The 21,716-nt window shown below is 41.5% G+C and overlaps 1 protein-coding gene across 12 annotated transcripts in view; it reads right to left on the bottom strand.

Moving 5' to 3' along the window:
* The window catches only part of OSBPL6 (oxysterol binding protein like 6), a 208,023-nt gene that overhangs the window by 47,484 nt on the left and 138,823 nt on the right, over nucleotides 1–21,716 (bottom strand). For 6 of the 12 annotated variants that reach the window (XM_060302209.2, XM_060302208.2, XM_060302210.2 and 3 more), the window contains 8 exons: nucleotides 20,624–20,710; nucleotides 14,093–14,215; nucleotides 11,515–11,568; nucleotides 10,348–10,461; nucleotides 10,061–10,231; nucleotides 7,368–7,500; nucleotides 851–954; nucleotides 195–287 (listed from right to left, as the gene is read on the bottom strand). In XM_060302209.2, coding sequence (XP_060158192.1) covers nucleotides 195–287; nucleotides 851–954; nucleotides 7,368–7,500; nucleotides 10,061–10,231; nucleotides 10,348–10,461; nucleotides 11,515–11,568; nucleotides 14,093–14,215; nucleotides 20,624–20,710 — 879 coding nt within the window. Of the gene's footprint in view, nucleotides 1–194; nucleotides 288–850; nucleotides 955–7,367; nucleotides 7,501–10,060; nucleotides 10,232–10,347; nucleotides 10,462–11,514; nucleotides 11,569–14,092; nucleotides 14,216–14,320; nucleotides 14,354–17,982; nucleotides 18,093–20,623; nucleotides 20,711–21,716 lie in introns of those variants that run through there. The other 6 variants (XM_070045948.1, XM_070045952.1, XM_070045951.1 and 3 more) reach the window with 3 other exon arrangements.

A 21,716-nucleotide genomic window follows, 5' to 3' on the forward strand; every position in this document is an offset into this window, starting at 1 on the left:
AAATTCTTTTTACTTATGCCAGAATAAGAATAGATTTCTCACTACTTTAGATAATATAACTCAGTCTGAAAAGCACTAGCTTTAAAGCAGTTAAAAGCTGCTTTAAACTTTTCAACTTCTATGAATTGATATATACAGACTAATATTTTAAAATATATATATAAGTATAAATGAAGGAAAAGTAAAGTCTGTACCTGCAGTTGTATTTTTGTATCTTTGCTGACACTTTTTGTTCTCCATCGTCTTGTGACCCGCTTGTCTTTCTTTGAAATATCTACACAGTTAGCCTACATTACACAAATAGTTAAAAGCAACAAAGCATTATTAAGTTAACACAGATGATACAGGTATAGACAAAGAGAGCACAGCAAGTTAGTACAGAATCATTGTTAGACACCTAAAGCAAACCAGCCAGGAGATAAAGGTATATCTGATGCACAGTGGGCATTAAAAGCAGAGATAAAAACTTAACCATAAAACATATTTTTCTGCTACACCAAATGAAAACAGGATTAGCGTTTTTGCTACATGAAAAGACAGTAATAATTCTGAGAGTATCTAAGTTATGTCTTCATAACTATCATTTCTAATGCAACACAAAAATGAAAGAATGATTCAGATATTTACTTCTTCCAGTTAGTTTGTATTTAAATGTAAAACATTTCAAAACATATATCTTAACACAATGACACCAAGATTCAAAAGTATTAAGAATAAATCCAGAATATAAACCAATCCTTATTGTAGTTATTTCCCTTTAAATGTTACCTTGTATATCCATAGAACAATCCAGTAAAAATTCTGAGTGAATATCTTAAGGTCCTTTGACCAACAGAAGTAAAATGTTTACCTGCATGTCAGTAAAGTTAGGCGCTGACTGAGTTCTCTGAAGTATTTCCAAATTCTGCAGGAGTTTGCTAAGTTCCACAAGGTTTGACTGGCAGTGTGCAAGGTCTAATACAAATCAGAAATTAAAATATGTTACAACTGGGCAGGGAGTGGTGGTGATGATAATAAAAGGCACTCTATCCAAATTATGGCAAATATGATGAGGCAGATCTATGTTTATAGAATGATGATACTGGCAAATGAAAGAAAACAGAACTGGTCTCTGGTTTAGAACCATACAACCGCTGATTATTTACTGGATGACCTCAAAACCCACTCTTACAAATGAACAGTTATTAGTGTAGAAAGCCATTAAAATCCCAGTGAAATTGGGTGTGCTCATTTTCTTGCTGAGGTGGGCTTCGTCACATCAGAAGCACACTCAAGGGAACTTCAGCAGTTGTACAGTTCTGTTGTTAGGAATGTGTCTACCTGCTCTGAAGGTCTTCATATAGGACTCAGAATCTCTGCACACTCTACAGAGAGCAGGGCAGCAGCAATACATCGGGGGCCAGGTCCCACCCAGGTCCCATCTCTCAGCAGCATCTGCCCTAGGGTGGAGCCCTAGGTGAGCTGTTCAAGTGCTGTTGTGGTTCTTCCAGGGAACTCTTGGCCATCAGTGGCCTTTAAATTCCTCAAGAAAGGAAATCACCCAACGCAGGTGACGGAAGAGAGTCCTGAGGGGGCTAGGACCCTTCCACCACCCCCTCCCCATTTCAGGGGAGGCAGCACCATTGTACTCCTCCCACGCGCCCCACGAAGAAAATAAAGTGAGTGACTTGGAAGGGTAGGAAATACCGAAGATAAACGGGAAGGAATGAGGGAGAAAATTAGTACAAAGAAAGAAGGCAGGGGTTAGAAGGAAGAGGAGAAAGGAGTTGGCTAGAAGAGATCTATTTTTTTTTTTTTTTTTTTTGGTACACAGGCCTCTAACTGTTGTGGCCTCTCCCATTGCGGAGCACAGGCTCTGGACACGCAGGCTCAGCGGCCATAGCTCACGGGCCCAGCCACACCGCGGCATGTGGGATCTTCCCGGAACAGGGCACGAACCTGTGTCTCCTGCATCAGCAAGCGGACTCTCAACCACTGTGCCACCAGGGAAGCCCAAGAGACCTACATTTTAACTTGCCTTTTAAAGAACAAAACGACATCAAAAGCACCATGCTGGTACGGACATTATCTAACACTACCTATCCATTAAAGCTTCTATCCAGTAAATATTACATTAATTCTCCTAAATAACTGTGATTATTCTACACAAATGGTGTACGTAAGTAGCGTAGAGATATAGAAATGAGGCTTAAAATCCTTTCTAACAGAATGGAAAGAGAACTTGGTGAATGAATTCGATTCAAGGCAAAAGGATCCAAAACTAAGGGTCGGGAGACACTGATTTACTTTACACTTCTCAGCTGCAGTTTTCTTACCTGTCAAGTGGTGACGGTACTATTTACTCTCTTACCTTCCTAATGAAAGTAGCAACTGAGATGGGAGGTGAGAAAATTCTATGAAAACCAGAAATGGTCTTTATGGAGCATTAACTGCACTATGTTTAATCATTCTTCTAGGGCCTTAACTTGGAACAAGCACACCATTCCTTGACACTTCTATCATGGAAGAAATGAAACCCCTGGCAGAATTTTGCTCCTTGCTTAAGTGTCTGGTTGTATGTAAGGATTATAAGGACTTGCCCAAGACAATAAAAATACCTTTAAAAAGAAATCTCTAGAATTACATTAAATTAGATCTAATTTTAGAATCTGGGAAAAAGGAAATATTATGCCAAGAAAGGACTGTTGAGACAGTTTATAACAGTAAAAAATTTAAAACTTAAATATCTAGCAGTTTACTTACTTTCTCATCTTCCCTACCTTGTTCTATAAAGAACTCTACTCAATATTCTGTAATAACCTACATGAGAAAAGAATCTGAAAAAAGAATAGATATATGTATATGTATAACTGAATCATTTTACTGTACGCCTGAAACTGACACAGCATTGTAAATCAACTATATTCCAAAATAAAATTTAAAATTAAATAAAATAAAAAGAAACATCCAATTGCGGAATAGTTAAATAAATTAAGGTATATCCAAAGTTATCCATTTACTATTTCATTTAGGAATCACTGACTTGGAAGACACTATGCACCCAGCACAGTTCTAAGCACAGGGAATATAGCAATAAAATAAGATTCATGGAATTTACATTCTGGTTTAAAGAAAATGTACACAATAAATAATCTGTACGTTGAACTATTACATACCATTTTAGTGATGGCATATACTGGTACATAAGGATGGCATATAAAATACTAATTTATGGGGCTTCCCTGGTGGTGCAGTGGTTGAGAATCTGCCTGCCGATGCAGGGGACCCGGGTTCGTGCCCCGGTTTGGGAGGATCCCACATGCCGCGGAGCGGCTGGGCCTGTGAGCCATGGCCCCTGAGCCTGCGCGACCGGAGCCTGTGCTCTGCAGCGGGAGAGGCCACAGCGGTGACAAGCCCGCGTACCGCCAAAAAAAAAAAAAAAAAACAGAAAAACTAATTTAATATTTTGTTTCTATAGGAAAAAATGCTCTCCAAGCACCAAGAAATTCTCTTACATACTTGAGATCTGGACTGACGGAAGTCCAGACCTATGAATAGCTAACCTCTTTAAGTACTGGAACTATAAATGTGCTATGTTATGGGTTCAAGAAGATGTTACTTGATGAACTTCTGAAATGCAACCAACCTCAATATTGCGATGCTATGAAATGATCAAAATAGACCACCCCCCCAAAAAAAAGTGCTGTGGTAGTTCAGGAAAGGGACAGTTACTGTGGTTTGAGGTCGTCAGAGTAGACTTATAAGAGCCAGTAAAACCTTTTGTGGGTCTGGAGGATTGATAAAAAGGCTTCAGCAAAACAGGAAGGTGGAGGAGGGCAGAGAGGGCACTGCAGGTTGGGAAGACAGCCTGTGCAAAGGCATGGAGGCAGGAACATGCAAGCACGTTTAGGAAATAGCAAATAAGTTTAATTAGGCCTATGGAAGGCAAGGTTGAAAGGGTAGGCAGGGCCAGAAAGCTGAAAGCTGGATGTTAAACCCTGGGCTAAGTAGTTTGGACTAAAGCCCAAGAGCTCACGGAGAACAACCTGAAGAGATTTTTGCAAAAAGTTATTTTATGAAATAGTGGTCTTGAGGGACTATTATATGTAGTGAACAAAGAATGGCTTTGGGATTAGTCAAATGTGGGTTGGCTGGAGTCCCAGCCTCTCTATCGGGGCAGCTGTGTAATCTTGGGCAGGCTCCTTAACCTCCGTGCATTTCACTTTCCTCATCTGTGAAGCGGGGACAGTAGCAATACCTACGTCTCATAGCTGAGGGCAACGGGATAACGGCTGCTAAGTGCCGGCACTGGATGCAAACATGTCCAAACACAGTAATTTCCCAGGAGCCTCTGAGAGCGACGGAGCCACAGAGCAAGAGACTGAGGGTGCGGGTACCAGTCCGAGACTGGGCAAAGGGTGAGCCTGAGTTAGGACAGCAGAAATGGAATTCCAGAGGAAGGGTAGATGAGGGGGAGGGGAGATGGGGGAAGTTTGCAAAGAAATAACAGAACTCAGTTTCAGCTGGATGAACAGGGTGGGTGAGTCAGAGATGACAGAGGTTTCAGGAGTGGTTATGAGAGCAGCACTGACAAAAACAGGGGAGCCCAGGAACTGGGACCATTTCCACAGAGGAGACAGAGAATTTGGTTTTAGACAGGCTGAGGAGAAGGCGTGACCGAGTGTACAGGCAGAGAGAGTCCACAGCAAGGGAGGGGGTGGGAATGTAGCACGGGCTGGATACAGAGGTCTGAAATTTAAAGAGAGTTTTCAGCCCTTTTGAGAGAAATATGGTGCAGTGATTAAGAGCACACGCTCTGGAGTCAGACTGCCTGAGTTTGAATCCCAGCTCCACCATTACTAGCTGTGTGAACTGGGTCCAAGTGAGTTAACTTCTCTGTACCTAAGTTTTCTCATCTAGTGGAGTAAAGTGGAGTTGAGAGGATTAAATGAGCTGACGCACTTAAAACACCTAGAACAGTGCCTGTGGCACCCCATACCTATCAGCTGCCGCCACTACCACTACCATCATCAAAACAGAGACTGCAAGGCTCCCCTGGTGGTGCAGTGGTTGGGAGCCCACCTGCCAATGCAGGGGACGCGGGTTCGTGCCCCAGTCCGGGAAGATCCCACGTGCTGCGGAGTGGCTGGGCCCGTGAGCCATGGCCACTGAGCCTGCGCGTCCGGAGCCCGTGCTCTGCAACAGGAGAGGCCACAACAGTGAGAGGCCCGCGTACAGCAAAAAAACCCCCAAAAAAACAAAAACAAAAAAAGCCCAGAGACTGCAGTTGAAACTAGAAGCATGCCTGTCATCTCCAAAGCACAGAGCACAGTCGTTAGGATCAAGTTGGCCTGGGTTAGCCCTTCAGCTCTGTCAAGTACTTGCTGTGTAACTTGGACAAGTTACTTCATCTCTCTGAGCTGTAGTTTCTCTACCTATAAAAATATGGTTCAAAATTCCTGCTTGGTGCTATTGTGAAAATCTATAAAATACCACATATGTAAAGTGCTTAGTTCAGTGCCTGGCCCATAGGAGCACTCAACAAGCTATAGTTACTATTATTGAAGCTAAAAGCAGAATACTTTATCTTGATCATCCCTGCAACCAAGGTTGGCCAGAGGAGAATCCCAATGAAACAGAGAAGCAGCAGCTGGAAAAAAAGGAAAACTTCACGGGGCCTAAAAGAGGAGGCTCATTAAAGAAGGTCTTGCAGGGCGGGCCAGAGGATGAGGCTTGAGAACAAAGCAGAAAGCAGATGGTGTCCTGCTGCCAAGAATGCTTCTTCTATAGAGCAAAAAGGGCAAAGTCAAATTATGGGAGAGAAGCTGAAGTCTATGGGTAGGAATGACTGAAGTGGGAAAGGCTGAGGCTGTTCTCAAGACAGGAGATCATTACTACACTAAATCCTGAAAGAGAACAGAATGGCAGGATGAGGACACAGGTAGAGAGATCAGGATGGGGGGAAGCAGGGTCACCCCCGAGACTGGAGAGAGGGCACAGGGATGGGCCACAGAGTATCTGAAGCATACAGGGAGACAAAGACATCCCCCCACCAGCCAGGGGCTTCTTGGCATCAAGGTCAATGTCAATTTATTTTGGTCACATGAATGGACTTTGTCCCAGTAGACAGTCTCAATCTTTTCAGCAATGTCGGTGGCCAGGTTAAACTCCAAAAGCGTGTGCAAAGTGGCAGAAATTAGAGGAGAGGCTGACTGTCTAGAACCGCCGCAGAGGCAAGCCTGCAGTGTCTAGGACAGTGAGGTCAGCTTCTTCCCCAACCTGAAGTTCATAAAGGCAAAGTAATGTCTGTGTGTTTTGTGAATATACTCAAGTAAAACCCTTTTAATGGAATGTTAGCTGGACACACTTTATGAATATAACATCCCCCTTAAAGCCATATTTTCACATAAAGATTAAGTTTGGAATGTGGAGAGGGCTAATAAAAATGCTGCAGACTTTGAGTTCACACATGTGTAAAGCGAAAAAAAAAGAATTGGTTGGGGCATGAACACAGGTTGCCAAATCTCAATTTTTCTAAGTGAGGACATAAAATAACGTAACATCTCCTTTCACCATAACTTCATAAAAGAAAAAAATTTAATATCAAAAAACTTAGGCCCAACATCATCTCAAGATAATTAAATCAATTTAGATATATTAAATACTTGTTATGTTGTTTTTGTGTTGTTTTGTTTTGTTCATTTTTGAAGGTCAAATGAAAGCTGTCTCACAGACTGGAAATGGTCTGTGGATCCAGTTTGGACCAACGTGCTAAGGCTCATTTCAAGGAAGGAGAAAGTTTCTGCATATTAAGAGGCTGAGAGATGGTACAGTGAAGAATCATGTATTAGCTCGGAGTATTTAATAACTGATCCATAGTGGAACACCACTACCAGGTAACTGTGGATCTAAGATCAGTATAATTTTGCTGTTTATTGTTGGTTGTTGGGAAACATACACTGTTCCGTGGGCCAGATGGAGCAGCAGAGAAGGCAGCTGTGTAAGTGACCTAGTAGACTGTCAGCAGCGAGGCTGGAGGGTGCTCCCAAGGCAGCACTCAGCTGGGTGATTGCCCCCAGGGTCCGGGGTGTGGGAGGCTAATGAAGCCAGAGGGAACTGCTAACGCAATGAAGTGAGAGGGTTGAAGTGGGTGGGAGTACGGGTAAGGGAAAAACCAGATTCAGGAGCTGTGAGGGCGCAGGAGAACGGACAGGTAAGAAGCCCGAGACATGGCAAAGAGGAGATCTGGGATATAAAAATAAGAAAAAAAAAAAAAGCTGGAGGCATTAAGGGGGGTTGGGGGGTGAAAGGTACAGCACCCACAATTTGCCCCTTTTGCGTCTGTTTCTTTGGCTCATCCTGAGAGCCCACAATGGGCAAGAACTAACCTTCTGCACACCTGTCCATTTCTTCCGAGTCTTGTAGCCAGGCTGCCACTTTGCTCTGCCCGGTCGTGCAGGTTGCAGGGAGGCTGCTACCGCAGGGTAAAGGGGACTGCCATGGAAAGCTGTTTGGCTGCGCCTACGATGAATAAAAAAACGCGTATGGTTAGGCAGAAATAGTACATTTAGGTTACTAAAAAGAACACAAGTATACTCAAAGCGACATTAGAAAAAAGAGGAACAAAAGGCACGCTCAAAATATGGAAGAAGCCTCTTGGCTAAATGTGGTATGAGCTCAGTACAGCCAAAATTTCTAAGCAATAACGACACGACACTTGTTAAGCTGCCATCTCCACCAAAAAACAAAGGGGACAACGTTCAAGTATGTTATATCTCATACTCGCAAGGACACGCCAACTCAAATTTTCAATAGTTTTGCATTACTCAGTAAGTTACAGCTGATACAGTGTCCTTGTTGCAGTACTCAACTCATGAGCGAAGGCCTTTCCTTTCCAAAAGCTCTCTGTACCCTTATGATCAACTCATGGTCTCATCAGCTACCTGTGATTCTTAAATACATTACCCACCAGCAAGCAACCTTGTCATGCTGTGAATGCATATTGAAAACTGTAACATCTAAAATGGCAGTCTTGCCAAGTTATTAGTATCTATAGCTGATAGACTTTCCATTAAAGGGATTTTATGTGAAATAAAAGTTGTATGAAGTATGTAGATACTAAAGTGAGTACAGTAAACGCTGTGAAAAAAGCAGAAACTTATTTCCCCCAAAGCTGAAACAACTTTAAAACTCCATATTTGACTTTAATATTCAGTTACAACTGACTGTGTCTCTTCTAAATCATTATGAAGAGAAGGATGCACATACTTAGCAAACCCAGACTTATTTACTACCCTCACAGGGCCACAAACCAATTAACATTTGAGAGTCTCATAATTTGATGCTTAGAATTCAAGCAAAGTGATAAAAAGCTCTTTTCACTCTTTACTGCATTTTGATAAATGTAACAGAAAACTTTCACTGAGTTAGATCTCAGAGGTATGTCATTTGTAGCTAGAGCAACAGATCTATGAAAACCAGAGTTGAAGAGCTTTCTTATTCCAAGGCAAACAGGGGGGAGGATCTGGTTTCAGTTCTCCATTCTCGGATGTCACCCAAGTTATTTAACAAATAACACAAGGGATGAAAATAATATGTCTTTTATCAACACTCTGTGCCGAAGACACAGGCAGAAGCTGGAAGAACCAAAGGATCAAACATTTATATTTTTTAAATATCCATCGGGGATACATTTCTTGTTTAATTTGGACTAACTCTGGGATTCCTTCTATTCTGTGATGAGAACACAGGAGGCCCAGAGAAACTTGGGGACTATCTTGCACATCTTGTGTTGGGTCATTCACTAAGTGCCCTACTTCCTAATAACCCCGACCTGCTGGTTCATTTCCTTTGATTTCAGAAGCAGTTAGTACTAGGGTTAACCCAATACCCTGTTCCTAGGAGAGAGATATTCCATAATGAAATAAGGTTTGAGAGCCTTGTGAAATACAATTTACGGGATTTAACAAAAATTAGGTAAGTAATTTCCATCAAAATAGCAAAAACTAAATACAGCTGTGTTTCATTTAATCTGATTTGATGAGTCTTGCAGTTGCTCCATGAGGTTTTTCAATGCTTTGCAGAGGAAACTTGGATATGTTATTCCATATATCCCTATGTAGGAAAACAGAGAAAAGCAGAATCTTCGCTGAAACACATTTGAACTCCACTCCTTGTGGCAGCTAGTTATTCACAGATGTCTCTGTTCTCAATCTCAGGTGCCAAGTGAGAAACCGGAAGACCCCTGGGCGGTGCAATGTGGCTATGGTTCAGAAAACTTAATTATTGAGGCAAAGGCAGAAATAGCTGTCTCCCTGTCTATTGTCTTAACCTTGGTTTTTAACAGGCAACACCTCTAGCTTTTCAGCAACACAGAAAAAGAACTCTTAATACGGCCGAAAGAATAGCTTCAGCCTCCCTTAATCTGGTACCTGGTATAATGAAAAAGGCACTGATTTTGGAAACAAAGATGAAGATTCTGACCTTGGCTTAGCTGTTTAATGTCTATTTAACTTCTGGAAAAATTCTTTACTGTCTCTGAGCTTTGGGTATATTTAAGACTAGAGATGAATGAACGTCCAATGCTTAAACACAGTGCCTAGTCATTCAAATATATTATATTCAAATATATTATATTACTGTCACAATCTCTAGCCCACTTGCATTAACCTCATGGGGAAATTCACTGGTCTCTCTCACGGTCATGTATATATTACAGCTCAAGGCAAAAAAACAAGCTTCGCTTTAAAAGCTTTGTGGTCTTCCTATTACCACCCAGGAAGACATCAATTTCTAGGTGCTGATTAACCAAATGTTCACTCTACTTCTTAATATTCCCACAAAGCCACATATAATTTAGATGTACTCCATTCATAGAAAGGAAAACTTAATTCTCTTGGTCCACATTTCCACCTAATCTATACTTGTAATTAACTTTGATGGTAAATATCACTATTGTCTTCTGAGGGTTAGTTTACAAAGCACACCTTCTCTTTCTGGTTTGTAAAATGAGACACAGTTAACATGTCTGCATAATTTTCCAAGCAATTTCTGGGCTGACTTTCATATAACAATGTCATACCTTTCCATCCCCAACAGAAACATTAGCAGCTGGTGAGGATTCAGCTGTGGAGGTTGAAGGAAATATGTGAAAACTAGCATCTCGTGGTGATCTCACAATTTCATTCTGCCGATACAATCGATGATGGCGCAGTTTGGAGACCCATGCATCAAACCAGTCCTGGGATTTCACCTAAAACAATAAACAAGAGGAGTAGGTAATGGTGAAACCAATCTCCTGTTTACCACTGATATAGGCAAGTGATTTCCCCAGATATTGGCAGAGAAACTGTTGAAAGGCAATTTTACCTTCAAATGATAGATGTGTTCTTCTGTGTCAAGGTCTATTCTCCGAGCTTTCTTTTTAATTGACATGACAGAGAGTCCGACATCGATGCTTCCGTGGACTTTCCCTTTTTGAATCTGAAATCAAAAGACTGGTAAAAAGGCTGGAAGGACATGTGATTTGACATGCTTTTGTACGGAAGTGAGCTTAATGTAATCTTTAACTTATCTATAGGAGATGGAACATCACACCACCTCTACAAAGAGGAAATGGCTAAGGTTCTGAAGTTAAGGTCCTGAATCTGAGGACAGCTGAAGTTGCAGTGACTTCATACCAATTTCAATAAGTAAGACTACTCATCTCATTCCTGTTTTTGGCATAACTTCATAATTCTAGATTGCACAGTTTATATCCTAAAAAAGATACCTTTACTGGTTCCTAAAATAACTATGGTCAATCTCTGACCTACAACCCAGAAGACCCCCAAGTAATCAGCTAGAAGACTGCTGCTGGGGCAAAACTGGGCAGCTAGTACAGAGTGCACGGAGCAGCCAGCTCTTCCTTCTGGCTGCCCTCATCTGGTCAAGGACACACAGCTGATTCAATGAAGGAGCTGGGGACAGAACTGAAATCTGAGCCCTCTGTTACTTACCCTATATACAATGATAAGAAGGAGAGCATTTCCCAGTTTTGCATGCAAACAATGACTTTTTATATTAAAGAAAAATAATTTCAAATAATTTTAGAGTTGGGATGGCCAAGATAAAAGAATGTATGAAACAGAAATGAAGTTCATAAGATAGGTCTTAAAAAGACTTCAGTAAGAACAAATGTTGCTTTAAACCTCAAAAAAAGCACATATAGCATAGTTTATTGAGAGATGCAGGAAAAAAGCCTACTTGGGTTTTCTCTCTAAGACAGAAAGGGTGATTTTTATTAGTTGGTGACTTTTAGGTTTAAGCTTCTGTTTTTAACAACACACATCACAATAGTTAAGTCAAATCTTCATGCACCAGTTTGAGATTTTATGCTAGCTTGAGCATAAGCGTAAAACACACCTTCCACGCAACATTTGTTAAATCTTACAGGCACAGCAATGCACAGAGCTGGTAACTATGGCACAACACTTGTACACTGTGGTGGTTACTCACTTCAAGCAGAATTCTAAACCAATCTTTGTGTCTACTTACATCAAGTGGTGCCTTTGAATACTTTAACATTCCATTATCCAGGACAAAAAAACGCTGCAAGAACCAAACAATCCCCAGTTATTGTCAGTATTTTGAATTATATAAAACATTCACAAGTGTGGGTCTAACATTGCTTGGTATTTTGTAATCAGTATGTTTGATCATTTTCATGTATTTGAATTCAGCGCACCTGGCCACGGTCAGTCACATGAAATGGTAAGGAAATCTTAGCTCGAGTTCCATACTATTTACCTAGTAGGGTCATTTTATACATAATCCAATGGGGATGAAATCTCTCACCACAGTTTTTCTTTTCTTTTCTGTTTTTCTTTCTTTCTTTTCTTTCTTGGCTGTACCGCACAGCTTGTGGAATCTGTTTCCTGACCAGGGATTGAACCCAGGCCACAGCAGTGAAAGCCCTGAATCCTAACCACTAGACCACCAGGGAACTCCCCCATCACCACGGTTTTTCTTAATGAGGGTGTCAGGGGTTGGGGGGGAAGGGAGGAATCCAGTGGACTGGAGCTATGAATAATGAATTATCTGCAAAGTTTAAAAAGTAGCCTTATCAATATGCTTGCATCTCCACTTAGCAAAATACTTGCAGTTCACTCTTAGTAAAAGAGATTAAAAATTATTTCTGAACTATATTAAGGGGAAAATATATATATTTGGGGCAGTTTTTGTCTCTTTCAAGACACTCATGGTCCAGTCCAAATGAATCTAGCCATTTTTGCTCCACAAACCTCAGGAACTCTCTGCTGTTGACTTCCTTTCCATGGACAATTGACTAGAGAAAAAACTGCATTCAAGGACCCAATCAAACAATGGGTCCAGTGTCCTCCTCTAGTCTCTACAGATGCAGGGAGTCTTTCTGTGGCTGGTAAATTACTCTGCCGGGAAGTTTTTATGTGACTCAGGAACTCTTAGCTGCTGAGGTGACAGGCAGTCAGGCCTGGAGACACCCTACACAGAACTCACAGAAGGTCACTGTAACCCCTTTGTTATAGGTTCTGGGGTTGCGGGGGGCGGGGGGAGAAGTAAGCACTGGAAGAAGGAATCTCTATAGCTGAAAAACACTTGACTGCCTATGACTTGGGCAATCAAATGGGCTGATGCTTGAATAAATATCTGATGGTATTAGAGACCAAGAGAAAAGGCAATGCAAGGGAGAACCTCCTATTGCTTATGTAGCAAAATGTCTAAGGGAAGGTCCAGAAAGAGTTGCTGTTGAACCACAGCCAGTTTTGCTGAAACATGGACTGAGAGTGTTTAATTAAAGTTAGCCATTTATATAAAATGTGTTTCTTTGACCCCTTTCTTCTGTTTGTCCATTCCTATCTATCAAAGAATTCTAGCAGGGATAACCTATAGGATGGTCACAGGGAAAGAGATTAGCAAGGCCACTGATTTGAGGAATTGCAAAGTGGTAAGGTCAGGATGAAAGGCAAAGGTGATTCCAGGAAGGAGTGTGGCCAGTTGGCCAAAATCCAAGAAAGAACAAGGGTGGGGAGAGATTCCTGGCACTGGTATAACATTATGGGTGCAGGGGCGACTGCCAAGGTTTCTGACAAGTGAGAGGGAAGAAGACTCTTTGACCGGTTTTTATTCCACCCTCAGAGATAGGGGATTGGGGCAACATTTCCCAACTGTTAATTTTTAAATCCTTCTCTTAAATTGCAAAAAATATATTTCCTCAAGGATGTTATAATCCATACCTTCCCCTTTTGGGTCAGTGGGCAGCCACCAGCCTGCCATTTGTGCCCACAAATCTATCTGCCTTGAGATGAAATCCATCAGCAGATGTGGCAGGTAATGAACCTGTTTTTTCAGTGATTTCAGACAAGATACTGGTGGTCTACCAAAAGGCTTATATTGAAAATAGAGGACAACTTTCTTCTCCTAAGCATCCAGAATTCCTGCTACTCACGTAACTGCAACAATACAGTGTAAAATATTTTCTCCATAATTAAAACTGGAAGATGGAAAAAGAATGTGGAGTTGGGTAGAGAGGAATAAACCATGTACGTTAAAGGGCAGTAAACAAACTTCCAAGATCAGTGACATTCCATCTTTAGTTTGCACTGGTAACAATAATTCTAGGAATCTACCCCGAGGACTTAAATGGAAATTCATGTATAAGAATGTTCATCACAACTTCATACAATAAAAAATTAGACATATGCTACATATTCAGCAATAGGGAACTGGTTCAATAATGGAATTAGTATAAATCCATCCAATGGAAGCCATGCCTGCATTTTATAAAATCTCATATTTAGAAGAGTATTTAATAAGAACATATTTATACTAATTTAAGTTAAAAAAAAAAGCAGAGTAAACAAAAATATGTCCAAACTGGATTTTAAATATCGTGTAAAATATTTTTTCCCTGCATACAGACGTTACAGATCTCAGACTTAAATAGGTATGATAGGTTGCAGCCTGTACAGTTAAAACAAGGCCTTGAAGACTAGCTTTACACATACAACTGTACTCTTGGTTTCCCACCTAATGACACCAAATAAGAGCCTCTATTTACGAAGATGATCTGAAGATAATATGATGAAAATGTTACCTTGTGCCAGCCCTTTAAAGGCCATTTTCTCTTCTTTAGCATAAAGCCTTCATGTTTGTCTGGTCTCTGGACATTGGTTTGGCCTATTTTCAGCCCTTCTATAATCTCCCAGCTGTCAGCTTCCTGAGAGAAAAGAAGAAAAACAAATCACATGTTTCTCAGTGTTTGATGACACACTTAAAGCAGATTCTTAAGTAGAAATTGCTTTTAAAGCGATACTCAACCCACCAGAAGTCTGAACAACATTCTGGAGCAAATTCTAGCCTCAGACCCAGCTATGCACTTATAATTGAAGTGAGAACGAGTTTCCGGGTACCCCTGGAGGTATGAGGGTCCATCAGAGATGAGCTGGATGGAGGCGGAGTCTGGGGTAGAATGGACTTCTGATTGCCTGCATTCACAAGGTTTAAAATGCATTTTTCCAGACAGTTCATCTCTGGGCACAGAGGCACTTTAAAGTTTTAAAATAAGATCATTTTGGTGAAACATGTTCAATGCGTGTGTGGGCCTGGTTTTCTGTAGAAATGAAAAGGCTGCAGCAGCTTAAGTGGCTCATGACTTCTCATGCTGAAGAGCAGCGCTGTGGGCATCTGTTTCCTCTCAGTGAGGCTGCGTGCATTTCAGAGTGAGCATAAAATGCCCCGCTTGCCAAACACCCACCAAGAAGTCCGTGCTTGGAAGACATACATCGTGAGATACACATACCCTTAGGAGCCCATGAAAGAGCCAGAAATCTGGGATTCTAGAGTCCATATCACCCTCCTCTGTTAAAAACAGACTAAATCATGGTTTCCTCTTCCATGAGACGTGTTTTGTTCGTCTATGGTGTTAAAAAAAGTTTTAAAAATGAATTGTCAACATTTTAAACATCAGAGGATTGCAGGCTTTAAAAATCCAAATTTCTAGTGTTTTGTGAAAGCCTAAGATCTGGCAACGCTGGGCCTGCCCTGAAGGACGGCTGCCCGTCTTCAGTTTACCACAGTCCCCCTTGGGTCTGCTTCCATGTTAGATACCAGCCCCTTAGCGACATCCTGGGTTTTAAAATCCCTGGACCAGGTGATTTCTAAGGGCTCACGCAGCTCTAACGTAACCACTGATCTGGCAAACACTCCTATTCTAGATCTCAGGCTTGGGGCACAATCCAGCAAAGTAGAGGCAGAAACAACGAGGTCACATCCCATGCACGACCGCTGCAATCCTGCCCACAGTGCAAGGAAGCAAACTCCCTCAGCATAACCTGCTCGGCTGCCTCAGCTCTGGAAAGACGGATGCAGCTCTACGGATCAGGGCAGGCCCCTCTGCAGAACGCCCCAACCCAAACTGCCTCAGGAAGCTGCCTTCTGACATGTTCTATCAGAAATCATCTTTAGACCACAGCACAAAGACTTCAACGGGAATGGCAGTGGGTTCCATTTCAGGGCCGCTGGACTTGCTGGCCCAATGTCTGGGTGGTGGCTGCCCAGAACCTGCTGCAGGACTGTGACGCTCTGACAGGACCCAGGGGCGAAGGGGCCGTAATCGGTTACCGATGTCGGCCACAGGAGCAGGGGGGGAGAGGGCTGTGCATTTGCCATCCACGCCTCTTTCCCCTGTCTTCTCCTTTCATCTCAGAAGCTGCCTGCCCTATGGCCGAGTCAAATCTAAGCCCAAATATGTGTAAATAGAGGGGGATTTTCACCAAAAATTGTTTCCAGGAGATGTGGCTGAACATTGCTTCATGCGAAACATCATGAAGCCTAGGAGATACTCCTGGCTTCTGAAGAGCCCTCTAAAGCCAGCGTCGTGCTTCTACCCCATCTAAGCCCAACCCTACAACCACCACTGCCCTGAGAACTAATGTGAGATCAGTGCTATTTCTCCATCTGCTTGGTCATCCCTGAGGGGTGCCTAGTGAAGGAACTACAGCCCTTACAGAAACGCACCTACCAGTGTTCATTTGGCAACATTAAGAACCCTTTGAAGGAGCTGTAAATTTCCCCTTAACATAAGAAAACAACCCCCAAACTGATTTTCTACTTGAATACTGTCAGAAACTGTAATTGGTGTGAACTGTTAATTAGATACAGTAATTTTAAAATGTACATTTCTCTATGGAATGTGTATCTCTCTAAATAAATCCACTTCTTACCTAAAAAAAAAAAAAAAAAAATATATATATATATTTCTGATGAGACAGTTTAAGGCTCTAAACCATGTTTTTTGGACAATAAAAGGGATTATCATCAGGAGTACAAAGCAGAGCGTTTTGGAATTTTCAGTTTTTAATAATGAATTGCAATTGAATTCAGGTGAGCATTGCTTATAAATAATGTTAGAATAATAGAAGAAAATAGTAGGTTCTCATAAAAAGTCCAGTATCTTTGGCTTTCTACTCTCATCAGCAAAGTAGATAAAAATGATGGATTTTTATTCATAAAAGTGATGGATTTCTATAGATTTCTTTTAGAAAGCCTTGGTATAATCAAGAAATTAAAAGAATAACTCTCTATACATGTGTACATATATTCATTAGTGCTCTCTCTGTTCTTAGAGAGATATCAGCTGTATTTAATGATATTTCTATTTTTAGTAGCCCCATCCATAGATACCATCTCCAGAAGAATAGCATTTTTATTTTTGGCTAGATCTTATCTTATCTGAAGGCTAGTGTTCATCTTTGATTTATTGTGTGTGTGTATGTGTATTTATTGTGTGTGTGTACTAATGAAAATGGAAACATTTAATAATAAGTACAAATGCTTTTTGAATTTTTTTCTAATTAAAATCAGAAGGTAGTAGTAGCTTGTCCCTGTGGAGCTATGACTACTGATCTCTATCACAGCAGTTTTTTTCTTCTTTGGGAATTTAACCACAGAGGGAAAAAAAATGGGGGGGGGGTATAGATAAGTAAGATAGGAAAAGCAAGAAGTTAAAATGTGTTTTTTAAACATAAATGCAGCAGCTCTGATGCAGAATTACTAAACCCAGCAAAAGAAATTAGGAAGAATCCTAACATAGTTCTTAGAGTTAAGCAAACTGTCAAACAGACAAAAAGGCAAAAGATAAAGCCAGAACAAACAACTCTCTCTACTTCAATTATAAATACTGGGGACTTCCCTGGTGGCACAATGCTTAAGAATCCACCTCCCAGTGCAGGAGACATGGGTTCGAGCCCTGGTCCAGGAAGATCCCACATGCTGCAGAGCAACTAAGCCCATGCGCCACAACTACTGAGCCCGCGTGCCACAACTACTGAAGCCCGCACCTAGAGCCTGTGCTCTGCAACAATAGAAGCCACTGCAATAAGCCTGTGCACCGCAATGAGGAGGAGCCCCTGCTCGCTGCAACTAGAGGAAGCCCGCGCACAGCAACAAAGACCCAATGCAGCCAAAAATAATAAATAAATAAATAAATACTGATGATAATGTTACAGATAAGGTGTGTAAGAAATGAAATATCCCATCCCAGGACTTAGTACAATCCATCTCTATACTTAGTAGACCAGGTCTATCTTGAGAAAGCTAAAATTACTTTCTGAATATTGAATAATTTTTTCATAATTTCAATTGATATTAATTTTCTGCTTAAAAGCCACCAACTTTCATAGGTTTACTTAGAAACAGAGTCAAAAGCCCTAATGTGATCACATCAGTACTTGAATCAGATTATACAAACATTTTTGTTCTTACAGAGGCTTTAAAAAGACCTTTGATGTAATAACAATACCTAAAAACAGAAAGTAACCTAATTATAGCCCCAGTCTGCTCATTTGAAAAAGCCAGAGATACTTCCTTTCTCAAGGGTATATTCTCTGTGCATGTGTGAGTGGGCAGGGGATATATGGAATGCTTTAGGAGGTGAAAGGACCAAACAAAGAAACTGGAAAAATCCTGAGACAGGAGTATGTGTACTTCAAACAATGTTCTTCCACCACCAACCAGTGCCCAGGAAGCCCATCTTCTCTCAAAGGGGCTGAGAGATGGTGAGATGCTATGGTGTCTGGATTGGATGGGATTCTCTGATTTCATCAGGTCCCAAGAGATGTGTTATCTATTAACAGAAAAACACAAGAGTATTAGTTGTACAGCAAGGTCCAAGCGGGCAGCTGCATGGAGGAGTAATGGGAAGTGGATACTGTTGGTGCCCTACCCAGATCCCTGTTATCAGGCCAGTGGACCCATGTCCCAGCTGCTGTGAGCACTGTGAACTGCTAAGGCTAACAGCTTCCTTCTTCTACCAGGAATTGCTGTTTGGCCAAGCTGGGGCCTTCACCTGGGAAATTATGCTGTAGCATGACCCTCCCCCACGGCTCTCAAGGACTGAAGGACACAAGGGTACAAACATCTGAGGGAATGAAAAGTCCTTCTTGCCTCAGGGTGAGTCCAACTCTGTGAGGTAAACTTATGCTCCAGAGCTCACCATGGGATCAGGCTGAGGGTGGACTCCAGCTGGAACCCCCTATTGCTTAGCATCGACACCTGTCCTAACCTCTTCGCTCACCCATTTCCTCCTAAGGGTTCTTCCTCCATAAATCACAGGCACCTTAAGCTCAGTCTCAGGTTGTCCTAGGGAATCTGACATAAAGGAAGAATGTGAAATAAAGTAATGAGTGTGGTAGGTACAGAGACGGGCTACATAAGACAGCCTGGGGCTGAGGGAGTCAATGACCAGCACTTGAGAAAGGGTTTCTGTGGGCCTAATTTAAAAGAAGTTGGAGTTTATTTCAGTGAAGAAAGGGGAAGGGAGCAGGACAGCATTCCTGCAGGCCTGGTGGAAGAAACAGATGCCCAACAGTGGAAGAGAGAGAGGCATGGCCGGAGGGAACTGCATGCAGGTGGCTGCAGCTGGAGTATGAAGTGAAATGCCCAAGAAGCTGGAGATGTAGCTGGTGGGCCAGGAGTGGCCAGAGCAAGTCATGTGTATGTGTCGCTCCCTACCTGTTGTTTTAATACCAGCACCTCTCCTTTCCATTTCTGTGTCTCATTCTACAAGTCTTCCTTTCTCTGTTTCCACTGCTCTAAATGTCACATACTTCACAGCTATCTGGCTCTGGACAACTTACTTAGACATACCCCAGGTCTCAGTTTCCTTATCAACAAAATGAGAATGGTATCGGTACTCACTTCATCGAGTTGGGGACTGACTGAGAGGATGTATGTACTAATCCAGTGCCTGGCTCAAAGTGGGTGCTCAGTCAATGTTAGCTGCCTTCTCCATCACCCCTAAATCAATATTTATTCTCTCTGTCCTTTAGCTGTGTATAAGAGAGGACTGAGGTTTCAAAGAGATTAGTCGTCACATTTACCAAGTAGACATTCTCTGTTTGCCATTCAAATAGAAATAAGATCATTTTTCATTTCTAAGTTTTTTAAAAATAGTTTAATAACTCCCCCTTTTTTAGTTTAGCAGTCTACTCCTGTCTGATGGAATAAACTTTATAGTTTGTAATGCCTTCAAAGTGTAAAGAGGTACAAATGTCTGTATTCTACAATATAGTAGTGTGGTAGAGCGTTCTTTTCCTAAAGGATTCTGTTTAATATAGGAAAAGCAATGTGGATGGATCACTTATACATACTTAGAAGTTAATCTTTCCGGGAGATTAAAGTGCTGTTTTTATATTTGGATTCAAAATCCCCATGCGTTCTATTTTCTGAGTTTCTCAGTAGGAGAGCCAACCCACCGAAAATCTCAGGGAATCGAGCAAGGGGTGGGGGTGAGTAGGATGGTGTCTCCTTGACTTTTCTTTGTGATTTTTGCATTTTAGACAGAAATGAGTTTAGATATTCTCCTAGTCCGAGGAAGAGAAAGTTGAAGGGGAGGGGACACTGGCTTCCATGAAACAGAAAAGGTCTTCATTAGTAGTCCGCAGGGTTCTCCTCAGAGCTCACTGCTAGGAAGGCCAGATGTGAGAAGGGGACTGGAACTCTGAATGTACAACAGCCCCTCTGGCTAGGGACTGTTTTACTCTGCAGGTGGGGTAGAGCTTAAACAAGTCTGAGTTTGAATTCCTGCTCTGCTACTTAGCAGCTTTTTTGACTTTGGGCAAGTTACTAACTCTCGGTTTCCATACTTGTAAAATGTAATAAAAACCTACACTGCATGGAACTGCTCATAAGGATTATAGTAAATGGGATCATGTATCTAAGCACTTAGTATAGCACCTGGTGTGCAGTGCATGGGCAACAATTGTACCTGTTGTTGTGTTGTTACTGCTGGACCCAGTGATTTTTTTCTATAACCTCGATATAGAAATATTAGCTCATCTTACCAACAGGGAATGACAAAGAGTTTCTCTTGCCCTTTTCCCTTAAAATAAAGAGAATTCTGGACGTTTCTATGTAACCCTGCACATCCCAGCAAATACACTTTCATCTCTTTCCTCCTTACGCAGGGCAAAGAAACCCTACATACTGGAGATGGAAAGAAGTGAAAGAGCAGCTCTACACTGGGTGTCACAGCTACCTTAGGGGAGTCAGGTGTAAGAGGTATTGTTCAACTGGCCACAGGCCAGGCATCCTACCATGCGAGAAAGCAACACATTCTGTCACTGACCTTGGAGAGGGGGACCGGTTCCAGCAGTTGCCGACTTACAGAAGGTTCAGTGCTAGAGGAAGAAGTCCTCTCCAGTATGTGGATACTCTGAAAATACATGGAAATACAGCCTAGGGTTAGAGGACCCATTTCTCATGTTGATGGACATGGGGATGAGATCACACAGATCACAGTAAGAACAGTGAGCTATATTAAAAACCGCAAGTTCCTGAGGGGACCAAAGGTAGCAACAACTGTAAGAAAAATGCGAGGATAAGGATTTTGTTTTCTCCCCTTATGGACTTGCTGGTGAATTTCTGCTGCAACGCTGGTTTCAGTCTTAGAGAAAGAGTCAGAGAACACATACATTAAAAAAAAAACAACATGGATTATGTCTCAACATTTTTATAACTAAGAGAATGGTGGCACACCTACTACTTCGACAATTAGCCTTACATAGAAATATTTGCTCTTCTCTCCAATGGCAGGAGACAAAGAGAAAGGTCGACATCAAAAAGCCCAGAGCCTTAATACCATTCAGTCTCTAGAGTTTCTTATAATCCTTATAGGATAATTATATATTATAATTATTATAATTATAATAATATGACAATTCTTAAATGCACAGAGAAGAAAACAATACATCACATATAATAAGCAGTAGACGTCTTTCAAAGACTATAAAGAGCATTCACAGATCAGTGAGATGACATTCCAACAGGAAAAGAGGCAAAGCACATGAACAGGCAACTTGTGCAGAACATTTGAAAAGATGTTCAACTTCAACCACAAAGATTTTCAAAGAAGTGAAAACCAAAATAATAATGATTTTTTAAAAACCCATTACATTCAAGAATAGATCAGCGTTGGGGGAAAGGGACTATAAACTGGGTACAGTCTTTCTAAAGAGGAATTTTGCAATTGTATTAAAAAGTCTTTGGGGAAAAAAGTACCTGCCGCAATGACCCAGCAATCCCACAGCTAAGTCTTTACCCTAAGGAAATGATCAGACTGGTATGGAAAGATATAGGAACAGACGTGCTTACTAAAGCATTATTTTATTATAGTAAAAAAAAAATCTAGGGCTTCCCTGGTGGCGCAGTGGTTAAGAATC

This window comes from Globicephala melas, chromosome 7 (assembly GCF_963455315.2).
Source record: "Globicephala melas chromosome 7, mGloMel1.2, whole genome shotgun sequence".
In the NCBI taxonomy this organism is placed as follows: domain Eukaryota; kingdom Metazoa; phylum Chordata; class Mammalia; order Artiodactyla; family Delphinidae; genus Globicephala; species Globicephala melas.